The sequence below is a fragment of the Rhinolophus ferrumequinum genome, chromosome 3, assembly GCF_004115265.2.
Source record: "Rhinolophus ferrumequinum isolate MPI-CBG mRhiFer1 chromosome 3, mRhiFer1_v1.p, whole genome shotgun sequence".
NCBI lineage: Eukaryota > Metazoa > Chordata > Mammalia > Chiroptera > Rhinolophidae > Rhinolophus > Rhinolophus ferrumequinum.
Window position 1 is genome coordinate 20386515 of NC_046286.1, and position 22008 is coordinate 20408522.

At 37.1% G+C, this 22008-nt stretch overlaps 1 protein-coding gene across 1 annotated transcript in view; it reads left to right on the forward strand.

Annotated features, from left to right (window-relative positions):
- Nucleotides 1-22008, forward strand: part of EFHC1 (EF-hand domain containing 1) — a 61136-nt gene that overhangs the window by 19668 nt on the left and 19460 nt on the right. Inside the window, exons 3-7 of the mRNA XM_033103078.1 lie at nt 1134-1421; nt 3998-4147; nt 5332-5524; nt 13018-13238; nt 20742-20882. Of these exons, the coding sequence (XP_032958969.1) occupies nt 1134-1421; nt 3998-4147; nt 5332-5524; nt 13018-13238; nt 20742-20882 (993 nt within the window). The remainder of the gene's footprint in view (nt 1-1133; nt 1422-3997; nt 4148-5331; nt 5525-13017; nt 13239-20741; nt 20883-22008) is intronic.

Sequence of the window (22008 nt, forward strand, 5' to 3'; positions counted from 1 at the left end):
TGTTTGTCTTGTTCGTTTGTTGCTTTCAGTTTTATATCCCACATATGTGTGAAGTCATATGGTTTTCGACTTTTGCTATCTGACTTATTTTGCTTAGCATAATACTCTCAAGATCCATCTATGCTGTTGCAAATGGCAGTATTTCATCTTTTCTTATGGCAGAGTATTCCATTGTGTATATATACTACATCTTCTTTATCCAATCATCTATCGAAGGACACTTTGGTAGTTTTCATGTTTTGGCCCCCCGTAAATAAAGTTACAATGAACGTCAGAGCACATGTATCTTTACAGATAAATTAAAAATATTTTAGGCTTTGCAGCTGTCTTAGTTTGCTTGAGCTGCCATAATAAAATACTGCAGACTAATGGCTTAAACAATAGATATTTATTTTCTCACAGTTCTGGAGGCTAGAAGACCAAGACCAAGGTTCCTGACAATTTGGTTTCTGGTGAGGGCTCTCTTCCTGGCTTACAAACAGCTGTCTTCTTACTATGTCCTTATTTGGCCTTTCCTCGGTGGGTGGACACACACACACACACACACACACACACACACACACACACATTAGCTCTCTACTTATGAGCCTACCAGTTCTATTAGATTAGAGCCCCTCCCTTAGGACCTCATTTAAGGTTAATTACCTTGTAAAGACTCTATCTCCAAATACAATCACTGAGGGTTAGAGCTTCAACATATGAATGGAGTAGGAAGACACAATTCAGACCACAGCAGTCCATATGGTCTCTATCATTACTACTACTCACAACTCAACTCTTATAATAGGAAAGCAGCCATTCGCAAATAGGTATTAATTATTTACATAATTATTTGTGGATACTGAAATTTGAATTTCATATAATTTCCGTGTGTTGTGAAATTTTATTCTCTTGCTTTTTTTAACCATTTAAATATGTAAAAAAAAAAAAAAACATTCTTAGCTTGTTTATAAAAGCAGGTTGCAGGGAGAGATTTGTCCCATGGACCATAGTTTGGCAACTTTAGATTTAGAATATAAGAGTGATGAATGTTCAAATCTCTCTGAGTGATTCTCTTTACCGGAGGGTACTTGATGTTTTTTTTGGATAAGAAACTAATACTGTGCCATTTCTCCTTCCCTTATGTGTTATAGGTACTGAAATTTGATGCCTATTTCCAAGAAGATGTTCCTATGTCAAGTGAGGAACATTATAGGATCCGTCAAGTGAACATTTACTACTACTTAGAAGATGACAGCATGTCTGTCATAGAGCCCGTTGTGGAAAACTCTGGGCTTCTTCAAGGCAAGTTCATCAAACGCCAGCGGCTACCCAAGAATGACCAGGGAGACCATTACCATTGGAAAGATCTAAATCGAGGAATAAACATTACAATTTATGGCAAAACTTTCCGCATTGTCGAATGCGACAGATTCACACAGGTATAGTACATATATTTGGAAGTTGTGGTGTCTGAGGCATCATTCTAATTTACAGAAGGATACATTTCATTTATTAGGGTAAGAGGAGGACACTGATCATCTTTCCTGGATGGATTATTATATAGGTTAATTTGGTATTTTGTATATGTGCTGATATGTGCCAACACTATGTAGTGATGTCATTTTTTCACAATGATAGTGACACATATCCATTCAAATAAAATTAAACTCCCATCATAGCTGAACCATTTGATAAGAAACCAGTTCACACACCCGTTCAAAAAGAGAGTAGGGGAGGTAGCACCCTTGATGGAATGGAAATACAAAAGAGGCATTGGACAATTTATCTGAAGTTTGAATTTACAGAAACAGTACCTACTACCTCTATTCGCAGATATGAGCCTAACATTTTTGAGCAATTTATATTTTTTCTGTAAGTCATACTTGCTATATTCTGGGGAAAATTACTATCTAAAGAATTCCTGAAACAAAACCATTTTTAAAGGGAAATGTTTTTCATATTGACAAAAATCCTCTACTTCCTCTGTTTCATAAGTATGGATTTTTGACAACTTTTCCTACAGCTGAGAGACAGAGAGAGAGAGAGACCGACCTTTCTTTAGCACAAAATGTAGTTAATAGGTGATCAATTCCAAATTTGTCTTAATTTAAATTTTTTTCTAGAAACAAAGATAGTTTCTGAATTATTTTGTGCCTTTATTCTCATGTTACCTAATGCTCATGCACTGAGCTCCTATGAATTCATTCATTTGTTTTTTCAATTCAGTAATTTATTTAGCAAATACTTATTGTGCCTGCAATGTGCCAGGCACTGTTCTAGGTGCCAAGTATAAAGAATTGTCGTTATGAAAGATATTACATTCTGGTTGGCGGAGACAAAGAGCAAACAACTGTAACATGTCAGATGCTGATGAGAGCTATAGAAGGAACTAAAGCAGAGCAAAGGTGACAGGCATTAGAGGGGATTGGTGCATATAAAGGCTGGTCAGGGAAGGCCTCACAAAGTAGACAACAATGAACGGAGACATCAAGGAACTAGGAAGCACTCCCAGACCTAAAGGAGTCCTACAGGCAGGGTCCATAGGTTGTCCAGTGACCAAGGGCACCTGCCTCCCTGATGCTTTGGTGCTAGGTGAAGATGCCGGGACTCTGAATGCCTGAGCCTGAATGTACCCGACTGGCTGCACATGTGCACAGAGCACCCCTGCAGAGCACATGTGCAGTCACACTCTGCTGGGATCCACCAACCTGGGTCTATTTTCCAGTCTGGGAAAATTTTCCTCTTTCTCTCTGCTTGCCCTCAAAGACATTCCCTTCGCTCCCCTCCTTCTTGGACACTTTAGAATAATCTTTTCAAAGAGTTTAGGCTTTATCTAAGAGACAGGAAGAACAGTCAACCTCAGGAAACTTCTACATTCCTGCCCAAATCCCTAAGGTAAGGTTAACAAAGGGCCTGGTTATCTGCTGAAAGCAACAGAAAAGAGTAAACCACCCATTAAATACCTCAATTAATAATCCTGCTACAATAACACACCATCTCAAGGGAGAGGAGAACTTTATTTATAGTCATTATCTCTAGCTCAGTAGTTTTAATGGACATTGAGATCATAATATTTTAATATTGAAAGGATATCGGAGACTGCCTCATAAAACTTTAAATACTAAGATTACAAGCTAGTTAGCAGGAATACTAGAAGCCAAATATTTTGGCCCTGAGTTCTGTATATTTTCTATTGAATTCTCCAAAAGCAAACCACACAATTCCCAAAAGCAGCCCAGATTTCAGGTTAATTTTCAGTTCCAGAGTGTAAACAGATGCCATGAAATTGTTCTTTTCTGCTTATCAAAAAAGGTACAGTTCATTGTGGTGTTTTTAAGAAGAAGAAATGTCAAGTTGTGTTGAAAGATATAGTGATTCTTAAAATAATGTTTATTCGTAATTAGCAAAATAAAATTTATGATCATGTCAAGTTCAGATGCTTTCCTTAACTTTTTCTGGGGAGATTTGAATTGTTGATTTGTCTTTCCTGCTTTGCTGAAATATTTTTGTGGTTTAAAATAACCTGTGGTGATGCTTTCTTTTCTTTTTTTGTGGGGGAGACTTAATCATATACTTGTTTTAAGTGAGTTGGAAAGGTAGGAATTTGATTTCAGCTTAATTTTGCCATCGTGCAGCTTGCCCCTAAACCTGATGGGAGTCACATATTGTTTGAAACATGGTTAGGTTTCAGACATGTGTATGTAAACATTCCTAGGATGCATTCTGTGCGTGGGCACCTAACTAAATGTCATTGACCTGACCTCATAATTAGAGTTTATCATATTGCCTAGCTCTCTTATAATATGGAACACTTAAAATCATTGTCAGTTATTGTCTGCATTATAGAGTTGGGTCAGTTGGAGGCTCAGTACCGCTAAGACATGCTCAGGCTGCAAACGGATGCTTAACCGAGTCAGTGGCGTAGAAATGATTACACTTATTTTTACTCCCTCAGTTAACACTTACTTTACGAAGCTTCAGGAAAGCTGATCATTGTTGATTTTGAACTATTTAGGTATTTTTGGAAAGTCAAGGAATTGAATTAAATCCCCCTGAGAAGATGGTACTGGATCCTTACACGGAACTCCGGAAACAGCCTCTTCGTCAGTATGTCACTCCGTCGGACTTTGATCAACTCAAGCAGTTTCTCACCTTTGACAAACAAGTAAGTGGCTCAGGCACCTTGGTAGGTTTACTGGTTTCCAAACGTGGCAATGTTTATTAGCAAGGTATTTTGGGAGATGTGTGTTTTGAAACTCTGCCTCTAGAATGTAACCATTTGGATAGTGCTATTTTTCTAGTTTCACCTACTGTTCAATGTGTAGGAATGCCTAAATTTTGTATTAGAGATCCAAAGAAAGTTGTGAGATTAAGTCTTGTGAGTGCCACCAAACTTTGTGTATCTTAAAGCAACTCCTGAGCTACACCTGCTTCCCACTTTACATTTCCAACTGACTGCTTCTTTCCCAAATCTGAGTTAATCTCATAGAATCCGTTGGGAAACAAGTGACTTATTGGGAAATGTCAAAGTTATTGCATATATGTAGGTTTCTAATGTTAAAGAAATGATTTCACAGAAATCCCATTGCAGATGCTTGCTTGTTCAATTTTATGTTAATGTGTGAGTACAGAATGTTCTGGGTATTTTCCAACTCTGTTCTAGCCTTCCTATCCTCCGCCTTGTGGGCTGGTGTTTGGAAGGAGATTTCAGTCTTCTCTTTTGTTTACTAAAGGGAAAAAGAAAACAGAGAGATCACCTTCAGTGTTTCTTTGCTGTTTTTTCTCTCTGAGACATGTAATTCCTTTTAGTTCAGAAAATTTTACCTAGCATTAGCATACTCTTTTAAGGACATTCTTTATATCAATCATATTTCTGTTATTATTTTGTATTTAAAGATTGTGTTGTACTGTTACTAGAAGATGTGTGTTGATGGAACTAAAAAAAGACTGATTAATGAATGAAAATTCTTCCCATACTAATTATACACATACATAAGCTATTCAATATAGAATACCTTTATTAATTCATATAAACCACTGTATAAAGGATCCATTGCTCTTTTAATTCATCTTTTCTTTCACTGACTAATATTTTGGATCAAAGTGAATTCTTCTTTCTCAGCACAAACATATAAGCCTATTATTTAATATTTTCCAGCTGTTGACATCTGGTGTATAATTTCAGATGTTTTGTATCTTTGTTGATTTTTTTTTTATCAACTGAGATTGCTTTATAGTCTTTCTAGCTAATCTTTTCATTATTATCCAATATATAAATGCCAAAGTGGTTAAGTTAAACACTCCACTTGTAAAACTCTTATTGAAGTCACTACATTGGGTTTCTCAAAGGTTCTCCGATTCTATGCAATCTGGGATGATACAGACAGCATGTTTGGTGAATGTCGGAAATACATCATTCATTATTATCTTATGGATGATACAGTGGACATTCGAGAGGTCCATGAACGGAATGATGGGCGAGATCCCTTCCCACTCATGATGAACCGTCAACGCATGCCCAAGGTTTTGGTGGAGAATACAAGTAGGTTTGATTTGGTTTATCTTTTGATAATTGGGACCTTTTTTAGATCTCAAGGGAGTTACTTAATCAGTGTTGTCATTCCCCGTTACACTTCACAGGCTCTTGCTATGTTCTCATAGTTACTCAAAAAACGGCTTTCCTATACCTTCCCTCCTTTCCTTGCCCTTCGTCCAGGCTTGCCTCTGAAATGGTCTGGTGGAGATGATTGATACCCACGTCAAGGAAACAAAACCAAAACAGCAGTGGGAAATTCATTAAAGTGTGGAAGAGCAAGGCTTCTGAACCAAAGCAACTTAATATCAGATTTTTAGTGCCTTTCTAAAGCAAGCTTGTTTTCATTCAAAGATATAACTTACCATTTCTGTACGTGCTTTCTTGACTTTACTTCTCATCTCAGTTACTTCCTAAACAGGAAGTCTCTATGTGGGATAATTTAAGATTGGAAAAGGCATGTCTGTGACTCATAGAGGTGGAGCTCCATTGTGTCAACACTGGTTTTTTTCTTTGCTGGTGTAAAATAACCTAGTGAATTAGAGAGTGAGAATGCAACAAAGTGCAGCTGATACCTGCCATCCATCAATATTTCTCTGGGATGAGTAGGCTTGCTTTAGTTATTGATTTCATAGTTTAAGAATTTTCTCTTACAAAAATGTCATGTTGGTTGCATGTAATGACATCTCTCATGCTTGGATGGCTGACAGAACTCTGCAAAACTTTTTTTTTTTTAACTTTTTTCCCTTTATTCTATTTTTTTTGGAGCTAGGAGATAAGAAATTCCAGGTATTGAGCAAGAGGTTTGTCTTAGAGGTTATAAACAAGTTGAGATGAGAGGTTATAAACAAAGTGGCAGTGTGAAGGCTAAATTCAACCTACCCACATGTATTTCTTGGCCTGCACAGTGTTTTAAAAAATGTAGTGTTATTTGGGGGCAAGGAGTTGGAGATTTCCGTCATTGGGAGAGTGGATAAACAAAGTATGGTGAAGGTATAGCTTGATAAATATATAGTACTTAGAAGCAATAAACAAAATATACAAGAAAGAATATGGATGCAACTTAAAAACATAGTTACATGTAGAAAAAAAGAAAATGAGATGTATAATGCAGTAACATTTACATAAAGTAAACTATGCACCAAATAGTATATACAATACACACATAATCAAAAAGCTGCACATAAGAATAATTGTATGTGAAGTAGAAGAGAATGAGATGGGGGAAAAAAATAAAAGGGATTAAAAGTTGTCATCATTTTTAAGTTAAAAGTTAACATTTAAAATCTCCTTTTTTTTTTGAAAAATGAGAATAATTGCTGTGTATTTTCAGACAGCAACAACTGGATCTCTGCCCTAGTTTAACACAGTCGGTGGCTGCCTACTGTATTCTTAGACTTAGCCTCCTGCATTCTCTTAGAGTTCTGTGACATTCGGACTGATGTACTGACTTTGGCCTTTCAGATTGCTCAAATAAGCCTGACATTTCTGCTCTCTGCAGCTAACATACATTAGATTTACAGTAGATTAAGAGAAAGAATGGGAATGTATTCAAGGTAGCATGGAAAACGTGTCACTAAAACTGAATTCCTTGAAATCTCAGAGTCCACGTTTGTCTATGCCTGATCAATGTGGCCTACGTCTAAAATTTTCAATATGTAATCATCCTCTTCTATGACGTCCCAAATTTTAACGAAGGTTTCATCAGTCATATGGAGAGGCATATGTAGGGTCCTTTTAAGAGGTAGGAAACATACTCGTATCTTTTTGTGAAAGTTATCGTTAGTCATGCAGTAGCAGGACAGAAAAGGCTAAACTCCCATCGGCTAAATAATTCCTTTAACTAAACTGTGGTATTAAGAAGGTGGCGTTTACCTGACTCTCAGATGCATTTATCCAATGGATGATTTTTACTAAATTCAATTAAACAAGAGTTAAATACGCTATGGGAACTATTTCATGTTCTAAGTGCTGTGGAGGATAAAGTGAAAATGTTAACTTTCAGACCTGGAATCCCTGTCCTTAAGTCATATCTAGTGACTAGGGAGACAAATTATATAAATACACAAACCTGTTAAACAATAATGCAAGTGTACTAGATTATCCGATTATTCAACTAGTTATGTCACGTAGACAGAGCTCAGAGGAAGAGATGTGAGCTAGAAAGACTAAATAAGCCTCTGTGGGAGAGCTGGGATTGGACCCAGATTTAGCATGGCAGAGAACAAAGGGAAAGAGCACTTTAGAGAGAAGAATAAGAGCAAGGGTTGGGAATTACGAACAAGTATGCTGTGTTTGGGGATGTCCAAGACAGTGGCTAGTCAGAGAGCTTGTGTTGGACAGTAATAGGAAATAGTATCTTTCAGAAGTTCTCTCTGCCAAGGCCTTCTTTCAAGTATTTAAAATAAATAAATAATTATATTTTTATGATGGATGGAGTTAAAATATTTAAAACTTCTAATTCTAAAAATTCTACAAGTTCTTTCTTTGTTGAAGGTAATTGTGGTGAGTAATGTCAGAAGAAGAGTATTTGGCCTTCTACCACTCAGCTGTTGAACCCTAAGGCACTAGGTTCTGAAAGTCTTAATTATCCTTTAGGCTGGCTTCCATTTTTTGATCTTGCCTTTTCCTGAAATACATACGTCAAACAATATCGAAATTGTACACTCTAAATATGGGCAGCTTATTTTAGTCAATTGCACCTCAGAGTTGTAAAAATATAAATCCTTACCTAGATATGTCATAGTCAACTGAACACTGAATTCGAAAAGATCACAAAAGCAGTTAAAGCATACAGAGTGGGAGTTAGAATGACAGCTGACATATCAGTAACAACAGTAGTTACCAGAAGACAGTTTAATATCTTCAAGGTGCTAAGCAAAAATAGCATTTAATACCTGGACCCTTACTAGGAGAATTCTTGAGTGAACTACTTCTGGTAGAAGGAAATGATTCCAGAAATAAGATCTGCGCTATAAGAAGTGATAAATAAAGAAAATGGCAAAGTGTGGATAAATCTAAATAAACATTGACTTACAAACTGAAGTAACAATATTGAATTTGTGGGGGTTAAAAAATATCTAGGTAGAATTAAAATATAATAATGTCAGAAGAGGGGTGATAGGATTAAAAACAAATTTTTTAAAATTAAATTTATTGGGGTGACATCGGTTAATAACATCATATGAGTTTTAGGCATACGATTCTGTAATACATATTCTGTATATTGCATTGGCTGCTCACCACTCAAAGTCTAGCCTCCTTCTGTCACCATATATTTGACCACCTTTACCCTCTTCATTTCCCCCCCACCCATTTTCCCCTCTGGTAACTACCATACTATTGTCTGTGTCTATGAGTTTGTTTGTTAAAAACAATAAATTTTGGAAAAGCAATTTTTAAAAAAATTTTTATTGGGGAATATTGGGGAACAGTGTGTTTTTCCAGGACCCATTAGCTCCAAGTCAAGTTGTCGTCCTTCAATCTAGTTGTGGAGGGCGCAGCTCAGCTTCAAGTCCAGTAGCTGTTTTCAATCTAGTTGCAGGGGGCGCAGCGCACCATCCCATGGGGGAATTGAACTGGCAACCTTGTTGTTAAGAGCTCACGCTCTAACTAACTGAGCCATTTGGCTGCCCCACTGGCAGCTCAGTGGCAGCTCGTTGTCTTCAATCTAGCTGTGGAGGGTGCAGCTCACTGGCCCATGTGGGAATCGAACCGGCAACCCTGTTGTTCAAAGCTCGCACTCTAACCAACTGAGCCATCCAGCCGCCCTGGAAAAATTATTTTTTAAGAACATACTTAAGATATAGGGACATAGGGAAGTTAAAAAGTGCACAAGCAAACAGCAAAATAAACTGATAAGGCTATATTATTATAATACAAATAGACATTAGGGCAAAAACCATTGCCAGAGATAAAGAGGATCATTACATATCTCAAGAATTGTATTTACTAGGAAAATGTAGTAATTCTAAACTTGTTTGTAGTTAATAACATGGTTTTGAAACATACATATAAAGCAAAAATTTTTAGCACTATTATGCAGAGAATAATACAAATCCATCAAAATGGTGAGAGTTATTAAAACATTTCTTTTAATACTGTTAGATCAAAAAAGCAAGTCAATAGGTGTGTGTATATATATATGTATATATATATATACATATATATACACACACACACACATATATATATACATATGTGTTCCTATATATGAACAATATAATTATCAGTATTGATTTAATGAATACATCAACACCTGGAGAATTCCCATTTCTTTTTCAAGCACAAATAGAACACATCAAAACTGATCAGTCTTAACAAATTTTAAAGACTGGGTGGGCTTCTTATACCATATTTTCTGATTTCAAAACAGTTAAATTAGAATTCAGTTTTAGAAATATAACAAAAGAACTGAGGTATTTGGAAATTGAAAATCACATTTCTAAATATTCCATGAGTTAAAAAAAAAATACTATCAGAAAATACTTAGAATCGAATGATAGCAAAAATTCCCTCAGAACTTTTAGATACATCTAAAGTGAAGTGTACTTGGAGGAAGAAGTATAGCCTTAAATGCTTATTTAAGAGAAAAGACAAAAAATAAGCTAGATATTCTTCTTAAAAAATTAGAAAAGGAATGACAGAAAAAAATCTAAAGAAATTAAAAGAGAGGAAATAATAAAGAGTCTGAAAATAATGGAATTGAAAACAGAAGTAACAGATTTGTCAAGTCAAGAGTTGTTTCTTTGAAAGGACTAATAAAATGACAAACCAATGGCAAAATTTATCAAAGGAGAAAAGAAAGAAGGCACATATACGTAATATCAAAAATAAAAGAGGAAGCATACTTTAAAATGCAACAGGGATTAAACAAAAAATAATAGAATAATACCAACATCCTTATGTCAATACATTTGAAAACTTAGGTGAAATGAGCAAATTTTTACAAAAATTTAACTTGTTCAAGAAGAAATAAAAATCAAATGTCTTTAACATTAAACAAATAGAATCTGTTAAAAATTTTCCCACAAAGGAAACACTAGGTCCAGATAATTTCACAGATTTGCCAAATATTTAAAGAACATATGATTCCAAGCTTAACACAAATTCTTTCATAGAAAAGAAAAAGAGCTTAATACATTCATTAAAAAAGACTAATAAAACCAATGACACTGTGAGAAAAAAGAACTAGTCTCACTCATTAACATATATGCAAAAAACCTAAACAAAATAACAGTAAGTGAAATCCAGCAGTATATGAAAAAGGTAATTATTTGTTGAGCAAAGACAAATGGCTGGACCCACACACACACACACACACCCCAGATCTCCTAAAACATTGTTTACTTAGGGAAACTCATGGAGTCACGAGCTGTGTTCCCCATTGCGTATCATTTCCTGGGGTCACTCAAAGGGATCTAGGAGAGTTAGGCTCTAGACACTGGGAGAAGGAGGGGCCTTTTTTCCAAATTTTATTTTTTTAATTTATTTTCAATTATAGTTGACAATATTATTTTATATTAGTTTCAGGTGTACAGCATAGTGTTTAGACATTTATATAATTTACGAAGTGATCTCTCCCATTAGTCTAGTACTCACCTGCCACCATACATAGTTATTACAGTATTGACTATATTCCCTATGCTGTACTTTATATCCCCTTGTCTATTTCATAACTACCAATTTGTACTTCTTAATCCCTTCACTTTTCCACCCAGCCCCCCAACTCCCATCCCATCCAGCAATCATCAGTTTGTTCTCTGTATGAGTCTGTTTCTGATTTGTTTGTTCATTTATTTTAGATTCCACAGATAAGTGAAATCATATAGTAGTTATCTTTCTCTGTTTGACTTATTTCACTTAGCATAGTACCTTCTGTGTCCATCCATGTGGTCGCAAACGGTAAGATTTCATTCTTTTTTATGGCCAAGTAATATTCCATTGTATAGATGTACCTCCTTATCTCATCTTTATCCAGACGTCTATTGATGGCCACTTGGATTGTTTCCATATCTTGGCTATTGTAAATAATGCTACAATGAACATAGGGGTGTATATATTTTTTTTAATTCGTGTGTTGGATTTCTTCAGATAAATACCCAGAAGTGGAATTGTTGGCTCATAAAGTAGTTCTATTTTTAATTTTTTGAGGAACCTCCATACAGTTTTCCATAGTGGCTGCACCAATCTGCAATCCCACCAACAGCGCACGAGGGTTCCTTTCTTCCACATTCTAGCCAACACTTGTTGTATATTGGTTTATTGATGATGGCCATTCTGACAGGTGTGAGGTGATATCTCATTGTGGTTTTTATTTGCATTTCTCTGATACTCAGTGACAGTGAGCATCTTTTCTTATGTCTGGTGGCCATTTGTATGTCCTCTCTGAAGAAATGTCTATTTAGGTCCCTGCCCATTTTTAAATTGGATTGTTAGCTTTTTTTGGTGTTGAGTTGCGTGAGTTCTTTATAAATTTTGGATATTAACTGAAGGAGGGGCTTTTAAGATGCATGTTTGGGAAAACACCAGCCCTACTTTTAGCATGAGCAAAGGCTAGAGTTCAAGCCTTCCTGTCTGATATAGCAGAACCTTAGCCTCCTTCGCTATTTTTCTGTCTTAGCAATTATCAGGAGAATACCAGCTTGTTGCTCATGTGCCCTGAAATCTGTGGCCAAGCTTTGTGGTTAAAACTATACAATGTGGCACATTATCAGAACTGACTATCTTATGGTTTCCATTCAGGCCAGGCTGCAGGGAATCAATCTTAAACTAGTCAACTCTTAGTTCTTAAGCAGTGTGACAAAATCGGATTTATTCTAAAAAAATGCAAGGTTGAGTCTACATTTGAAAATCTGTTGATTCCCCAGATGTACAGATTATTGTAATCATTTCACTGACTGTCCCTGCCTCTTGTCACAGAACTAGGTCACACTGTCCTAATAGCAGTGATCACAAATGAAATGAAACCACTATTCATGTAATTGTTAATATCTGTCACCCCAAACAGAACGTTTTTTCCATCAAGTCAGGAATTTTATCTATATTGTTAATTGTTGTAATCTCAGTGTACCTAGTAGATGATGTATGTGGTTACTCACAGTTTGTTGGGTGAATGGTTAAATGAGTGGGAAGTTGAACTAAATAACTTGGACTCCTCGTAGAGCTAATACTCTGTCTTTATAAAAGGACATTGACTCCTTCCTCCAGTGATGATTTCTTCTGAGCATTAATTCTGCTAAGATTAGTGACCTGTGGTGATTGTTGGAGCTGAATATGGGAGAGAGACTTTACAAAAACCATCTGGGGTATTATTTATGTGTCCCGTCAGCAGATGGGAACACAGCCTTGTGTTCTGCTGGGGATGCAGAGGAGGCTCTGACCTTTGACCAGAGCTAAAGACTGCACTCCCTCAGGTTCTCAAGAATTCCCGGCTGTTGTGTCAGTCTTTCTTCCCATCCTCACTCTTTTTTCTTTCCTCTTTCCCTGCTATCTTACGTTAGAGAACTTCCCTTGGTGTGTGCTGGAAATTTCTGACCAAGAGGTGTTGGAATGGTATACTGCCAAAGACTTCATTGTTGGGAAACCACTCACTATCCTCGGGAGAACCTTCTTCATTTACGATTGTGACCCATTTACTCGACAGTATTACAAAGAAAAGTTTGGAATCTCCGATTTACCATGTATTGATGTGAGCAAGAAGGAACCACCTCCTGTAAAACAGGTAATGAGACACTAGTTCTGAGTGTAGTGAGAGAATTGATCGTCTCATGTAAACGTTTAAGAAAAACGAAATAAAAGACTCATGTAAGTACCCAATTAGAAAATGGACAAAGCATATGAAATACAGCAGTTCACAAAATAAGAAATACAAATGGCTAATGAACATATGAAAAGACCCTCAACTTAATTGATAAAAAAATAGAAATGAAACTAATGAGGTTTTGGATCTATTTGATTTAAAAAGATTCATAGTATATGATGTTTGCCCTGGTGTGAAGAAATGGACATTTTCATATACTGTTAATAGGAGAGCCTAAATAGGAAAAGCCTTTTTGAAGGGCAGCTTGTCATCATTTTAATTTTTTCAAAATAAAATATTACATATTTCTTGACCAGAAAATCTGGTTTGGGGACTACAAAAAGATATGTATAAGGTTGTGTATTGTAGCATTATTTACAATAAAGTATTAGGACATTGGCAGAATAAATTATGGTGTATCCATCCATATAATGAGAAGACTATGAGAATGGTTAAAAAAAGAGGAAGTAAGGCTATGCATATTAACGTGGAAAAATGTCCATAACATTTTAAAGTGAATATGTATGCATGATAGGGTGCTATTTTTGTAAATTACTGCATACAGTATCTGTTTCTATATAAGTGAGGAAAAGACTTGGAGTAATACCCACCCCATACTATTAAGTGGTTGGTTTAGTATGTGGGAATGGGGAGGTGGGAGGGAAGTGTCCCCTGACTAGGGACCTTTGTTTCTATACTGTGTGGTTTTAATTTATCTTTTATACCAAGTCTTGTATTACTTTTGTAATATTATTTTCCATTTTGATTTTAAAAAGACACTTTTTAACATTCTAGACCCCTAAGGCATTTCATTGTTTCTTGCCTATTTGTCAAACGCTTTTACTTAAAAAACTGGTTGACAGCAAAGCCAACACTGATTGATTAAAGATGTTGGAAGCTGTCTTTCTTTCATTGCAACATAGCTTTCCTTAGAATCACACTGAACGACAAAATTCAGTTCTGAGTGCCACAAAAGTCCACTCTGATCTGAGTGGACTTTTAATGCACCCGAATAGGAAACTGATCAACTTGAGCCTTCAGAGTGGCTCAGTGACATATTTCGGCATTTCAAATGACAATTGCATGTTTTAAAAATTACACATTATACAACAAATTCAAGAAGTATCTGAAGTATTAAGGCAGCACAGTATAGACTGAAAGCACCGATGTTGGTTATACCTCTTTGGGTCAGGAGCAACTCATACAACCTCTTTGTCTGTTGTCCATGTATAAAGTACGGTGTTGATACCTGTGGCTCATCTTTATGTTGCCACTGTATGTATAAAATAATGTCATGGGCTCTTTGTTTTCAAAAGAGAGACCTGAATGGAAGGATGGATTACTGAGTTGGTATTCAACATTTATATACCTAATGAGGTGATCACCATAATATTAATAAGTCCAGCAATCTGACACCGTGCCATGCTATCAAAATACTATTTACTATATTCTCTATGCTGTATATTACATCCCTATGATTTAATTGTTTTATATCTGGAAATTTGAACCTCTTATTTGCCTTCATCTCCCCCCACCTTTTTTGATTTTTCAATTACAGTTGACGTTCAATATTTATATTAATTTCAGGTGTACAGCATAGTGGTTAGACATTCACACAATTTAAGAAGTGATCCCTCTGACTAGTCTAGTACTCACCTGGCACTATACGTAGTTATTAACCATGTTATTGACTATATTCCCTATGCTTTACTTTACATCCCCATGACTATATTGTCACTACCAATTTGTACTACTTAATCCCTTCACCTTTTCCACCCTGTCCCCCAACCCCCCTCCCATCTATCACCCTGATAAATCTAGTACCCATCTGACACCATACATAGTTATTACAATATTATTGACTACATTCCTTATGCTATACCGTACACCCCCATGACTACTGTGTAAAAACCGATTTGTACTCCTTAACCTGTTCCCCTTTTCCCCCACCTCATAACCCCACTCCTATCTGGCAACCATCAAAATGTTCTCTGTATCTATGAATTTGTTTCTGTTTTGTTTGTTTATTTTGTTCTTTATATTCCACATATAAGCAAAATCACATTGCATCTCTCTTTCTCTGTCTGACATACTCGACTCACCACAATACCCTCCAGGTCCATCCATGCTGCCGCAGATGGCAAGAATCCATTCCTTTCCAATGCCAAGCAATATTCCATTGTATATATGTACCACCTCTTCTTTATCTGTTCATCTATCCACGGACACCCAGGCTGCCTTCACCTCTTGGCCATTGTAAACAATGCTGCAGTGAACATATGGACGTACATGTCCCCTCAAAGTAACATTTTTGGTTTCTTCAGATAAATACCCAGAAGTGGTATTCTGGATCCTTCTTTGTCTCTTATTATAATAGCTTTTGTTTTAAAATCTATTTTGTATGATATAAGTATTGCTGCCTTAGCTTTTTGTTATTGTTGTTTTCATTTTTATGAAATATCTTTTTCTATCCCTTTACTTTCAATCTGTGTGTCTTTCGATCTGAAGTGAGTCTTTTGTAGGCTGCATATGTAAGGGTCTTGTTTTCTTATCCATTCAGCCACCCTATCTTTGGAGCATTTAATCCATTTACATTGAAAGTAATTGTTGATAGATAAGTAGCTGTGGCCATTTTATTATTTATATTTTTTATCCTTTTTTTTTTTTTGTCTGAAATCTCTCTAACATTCCTTGTAACACTGGTTTTGGGGGTGATGAACTTCTTTAGCTTTTTCTTGTCTGGAAAGCTCTTTATCTGTCCTTTGATTCTAAATGATAGCTTTGCTGGGTAGAGTAATCTTGACTGTAGGTCCTTGCTTTTCATCACTTTCAATATTCCATGCCAATCGCTTCCGGCCTGCAAATTTTCTTTTGAGAAATCAGATGACAGTCTTATGGGGGCTCCCTTGTAGGTCTTTTTTTTTCTTGCTACTTTTAACATTCTCTCTTTGTCTTTAACCTCACTAGTCAGGTATGTCCCATTCCACCATAGTTATGATCTTGAAGAACAGGCTCAAAGGTAGCAAGACTAACAAAAATTTGAGAAGTGCCTATATTAGACTTGGAAAAACTACTAATGACCTGGATTGAATACCAGACACACAAGTGTATCCCTCTTAGCCCCATGACGATCATGGCCAAAGCAAAAAGTTTGTTTCTGATGCTGAAAGAAAAGGCTGGTTCTGACTATGATGTGAATCTACTGTTACCTTTGAGTGGTTTAAATAATTCAAAAATTGTTATTCATTATATAATGTGAAAGTGACTAGTGTGTCTGCAAGTGCTAATGTGAAGGCAACTGAAGAATTTTTGGATACTCTAGATAACCGATTATGGAGGAAAATTACTTGCAAGAGTAAATATTCAATATGGATGAAACCTCCCTATTCTGGAAACAGATGCCTGAAAGGATTTTCATCCAGAATGAAGCCAAGTCAATGCCAAGTTTCAAGGTTTTTAAGGACAGGATAACAGTCTTGCGTGGGGGCGATGTTGCAGGCTATAAATTGAAACCCTATGTGATCTGGCACAGTGAGAACTCCAAGGCCTTCAAGCATATCAGTATGCGCACACTACCAGTGCATTATAGGAGCAATACGTAATCATGGACAACCCAGCTCCTCTTCCAAGATGCCCTCCTGAATTGCTATGCCAGCAAAATGGAGAATAACATTCCCTTCAAGATTTTGCTTATTGTCGATATTGCTCCTGGACATCCTCCTTTTACTGGTAATCTTCATCCCAATATCAAAGTGGTGTTAAGAGTTACTACCAGCAGGGGACCTCTGCCCAGGCTATTGCTGTAAATGAGGAAGACACTGATGCGGTTCTGGAGGGATTAAAACATCTATGACTGTATGAAGAATCTTGCTTGTGTTTGGTATGATGTCACCAAGGAGTATATGAATGGCACCTGGAAGAAGACACTCAACAGATTTCATCCATGACTTTAAAGGATTTAGCAAGGATGAGGAGGTTGCAGAAATCAATAAAGCTGTGATTCAGATGGCAAACAACCTTAACCTGGATGAGGATGAGGATGACATTGAGGAGCCCCTAGAAATGGTTCCTGAGGAACTGACTAATGAGGACTTGCTGGACTGGAATGCATAGTTGAAGAAGAGGCAAGAGAAAAGGAAGCTATAGGAGAAGAAAAAGGAGAACCTCCAAGAAAATTCACAGTGAAGCATTTAGCAGAAGCTTTTGCAGACCTTAACATGCTCCTTAAAAAGTTTGAAAATATGGACCCCAACACTGAAAGGTTTTCGTTAATAGGAGACATGTTCATGGTGTATTATCTGATTATAAGTAATATATGATGAAGAAAACAAGCCAAGCAAAGCATCATGGACATATTTCTGAAAAGAGTGACATCTTCTCAAGGAGAGCCTCAGGCAGGTCCTCCAGGAGGTCTTCCAGAAGAAGGCAATGTTATCATAGGAGATGGCAGTTGTCCCTGAAGACATTCCAGTGGGACAAGACGTGAATGACAGTGACATTGATGATCCTGACCCTGTGTAGGCCCAGGCTCGTGTGCATGTTTGTGTCTTAATTTTTAATTAAAAAAAATGTTTAATTAAAAATTTTTCAAGTAGAAAAGGCTTATAGAATAAGGATATAAAGAAAATATTTTTGTACAGTTGTACATTGTGTTTGTGTTTAAGCTAAGTGTTATTACAAAAGAGTTGAAAAAAATTTCAAATTAAAAAGTTTATAAAATAAAAAAGTTACAGTATGTTAAAGTTTATTTATTATTGAAAAAGAAAAAATATTTCATTATAAATTTAGAGTAGCCTAAGTGTACAGTGTTTATATAGTTTACAGTAGCATACAGCGATGTCCTAGGCCTTCACATTCACTCCCCACTCGCTCACTGACTTACCCAGAACAACTTCCTGTCCTGCAAGCTCCATTCTTGATAAATGCCCTAGACAGGTTTACCATTTTTCATATTTTAAACCATATTTTCATTGTACCATTTCTGTGTTTAGATATGTTCAAATAAACAAATACTATCGTGTTATAATTGCCTACAGTATTCAGAACAGTAACATGCTGGACAGGTTTGTAGCCTAGAAGCAATGGGCTATATGATAAAGCCTAAGTGTGTAGTAGGCTCTACCATCTAGGTTTGTGTCAGTGCACTCTGTGATGTTCACATAGCAATGAAATCGCCTGACAAAGGCATTTCTCAGAACGTATCCCTGTCGTTAAGCTACACGTGACTGTACCTCATGCTCGCAGGTTTTTTTCTGATGGAACTCCTTACCAAAGAATTTGCTCATTGATTAAGAATTATGATAAAACCCTTGCCCCACCTCCAGATTTTTTGGCAGCATTTGATGGAATATACAGGAAAAAATACTATGGAAACAGATCTAGAATTTGATCAAGCAAACTATTTCACCACTTTAGTTTATAGGTAAGTATAGTGTGAGATAGCAGTCCAACAGACTTGCCCAAGGTCACATTTCAAAGTGCAAGGGAGATTCTATTAAACATTAAATATTGCTACAAGAAGTTTTACCTAACCAAGAGGTAGGGTGGGGAGGGATTGTAACAGAGTGGTGTGCTTTTCTTAGTGAACGGGCGTTGAGCCGTCTTTAGAGCTGATAAAGCTTTTGAGTCCTACAGTATTTCTCTCTATTCTCATTACCACAATCTTTGTTCTCTGAACGTGTCTTCCAAAGAAAGAAAAAGGAGGGAAGGCTTGGATAGAGAGCAAAGAGAACTGGAAAACCACTGTAGATTTTGGTTTGTCTGGTTTTTTTGCCCTATCTCAGCCACTCTATAATAAAACTAATCTCTCTCCATACACGTGGCACGTTAATTGTAGTGTTTGGTCAGTTTGCTTTCAGCAAAGTCTCTATAATAAATAATTCCATTACAAATAAATTCCCTCTGCCCATCCACAGAATTCTTTGTTGGAAATGAGTAGGAGAGCTCCATTTACCAAACAGCAAATCCCTTTTAGCTCTCCTTGGTCATTAAATGTCAGTCATTTAAACCCTGAACAATGGAGTCGGGATGGGAAGCGGTAGCTGGGTCTACAGGGGTAAAGCTACCACCTCGCTAATGGGTCAGGCACAGCAGTGGGTATGAGCTGGATACATTCAGTTTGGCAATCATGATGCTCATAGGCCAGGCTGATCTGCTAGATCAAGGGTAAGTGAACAGAGATCCGGTGGCCAGGTGTGTTCTGTCTCAGGCTGGCTCCATGTGGAAGCATGCTGGTAGGGAAGAGGAAGAAACCAGGACTAGGAGAGCTAGTCTGCTGCGGAGCTGGCCCCTCAAAGCACCATGTGAGAGGTTATGGGACTCGGGCTTCCAGGGGACTTGCTTTGTTCAGAAAGCCTGGGCAGAAACTCTGCCGGGTGGGTCGTATGAGCAGGAGTATCTAAGAGCGATGATGTCCACAGAGGAGCAGCTGCTCTCGTGAGAAACAGGACCCGGGCAGTAGCTGAGAGTACGAGAAGCCTGATGCCAGCACCCCAGGCACATGGGCTGATATTCAGGGAAGGTCTTCATTCCAAGCAGGGCAAATGAGGTGTAATTCAGGAAAAGCAGGTAGAAGCCTGTCGAAACAGAAAAGGAATTTGAGAGGAAGGTGCTCAGAGGCTTACAGAGCTACTTCCCTATTTCAAAATCACTCAACCTTCACCCCCATCCCTCAACCAGGCTGCCGTCATTTTGTGTGGATGCAGCTGCAAAGCAAGTTTAGATTCCACCACCATGCATTTCTGCCTAGCCTCTAGAGTAACACAGAGCTTATTATTGGTGTCTCACCCAAGGTCCCTCTGTCCATGGCAACGTCTATATTCATTAAATAGTGGCTTTGCACTTGGAACAAATGTGGTCATTGTCAATCCACTGGACCCACTAATTGTATTCCACCCGTGATGATCACATTAACTACAGCCCCGGGAAACGGGTGAAGTGTCAGTGTTTCAAGCACTATATCTCGAAAGACCGACGCTGCCAACTCCAACATATACAACACATACACACTTTGGGGAAACTGAGAAAACAGCCAGGCTTCTGCCAGGCTGAAGTCCACACCCCGGACAAAGAAAATACAAACCCACGGCTGCACCATATTGGATGACCACAAGGGCCAGCATTGGGATGAGGGGTAGGGACAGGACCTACTTTGGCAGTAAAGGGTCGGTGGACATGAGCAAGTTTCAGTCTAGCCCTGAGGGTTACTTTGTAGCATCATCAGCTACTTCTAGGAGGAGCGATTATGGTATAACATCTATAAATAAAGAGGAACAGAATAGGCGATGTATTAATTTTTCTGACTACATTTGTATATAGAGTAATTGCTTTTGAATAAATATCTTCTGAAAGAAACTTAGTTACTTTTAATGTAATTTTTAACACAAATAGCATCTGCTTTACTTCTTGCTTCCTGTGTTTCTTCAGGAATTACCTCCTTATAATGGTTATGGATTTGTTGAAGACTCTGCTCAGAATTGCTTTGCTCTCATTCCAAAAGCTCCGAAAAAAGATGTTATGAAATTGCTAATGAATGATAAAAAGGTGCTTCGTTATTTGGCTGCACTGGTGAGGATAATTTTTATATACTATGATTTTGTTCTGTCTTAGTACCGTGCACAGTCTGTTTTCAATCTGTAATTACGTGTTTACTTAACAACCATTGGATCTAGTACCCAGCCTTCCGGCAGGTTGGATAGTATTAATTTTGGTGCCTCTGAACCAAGACCCAGCTCAAGGCTTATCTCCCACGAAAATCTTTCTTAGATCATTAATCTCTCCCCTCCATACCTCAGATTTTGACAGACCTTTTCACCTTTTCATAAGCAGTTATGAAAGCCTGACTTATTTTCAAATCATTTTTGTATTTCTGTGCCTTTCCAGTATACTGTGATTTCCTTGAGAGTAGGGATCATGTATTACTAATTTTTAGCATTACCTGTGATATCTAGGTCAATGTATTTTATATTTATTAAATGTAATAAATGGAATTATACCAATTGAATAGATGTCTTTGCAAAGTCATGTGGCTAGTGCATGAGAACATGGTTTTAGAGACAGATATGAATTCAAATCCTGAATATTCCACTCACAGCCTGAATTACCTGAGGCTTTCTAGACTTTGTAGGTACTTACTGCATAACTGTTGCTTGAATGGACAAAATGAATTTATTTACACATACACTATCCATGAGTTAGCAATATAATTTTATACCCATTTTATGTTTCAAAACATAAGAATCAGAGAGGCTAATTGGCTTGTCCCAGGTCTCAATGCTGCTTAAGTAGAGGCAGAACTAGAACTCAACCTTCTGACTTTCAACCTAGCATTCTTTTTTTTTTTTTAATTTAAAAGTACTTTTTTTACAATGTAAATAATTTGGAAATGTGACAGTATATTCAGTATAAGCAATTTTAATACTGCCATTTTATATGTGAGAGAGGCAGTAAAGAGTATCACAGGTATTTTTATTACAGAGAAATAGTTACCAAAGCACTCAAGAAGGGACATGAGGAGTCATCACTAGGTAGAAGTTGGAAAAAAATCTTATTCCTGCAGCTCTGAGAATCCTCGACCCAGAATTCTTTTGATCAAGAACCAGTATAATGCTTAGGTTATAAAAAGGTGTATAGACTCACATGAGTTTGTAAATTACATAATCGTAAGCTTGCTTTCCTTACCTGAAAATCCTGG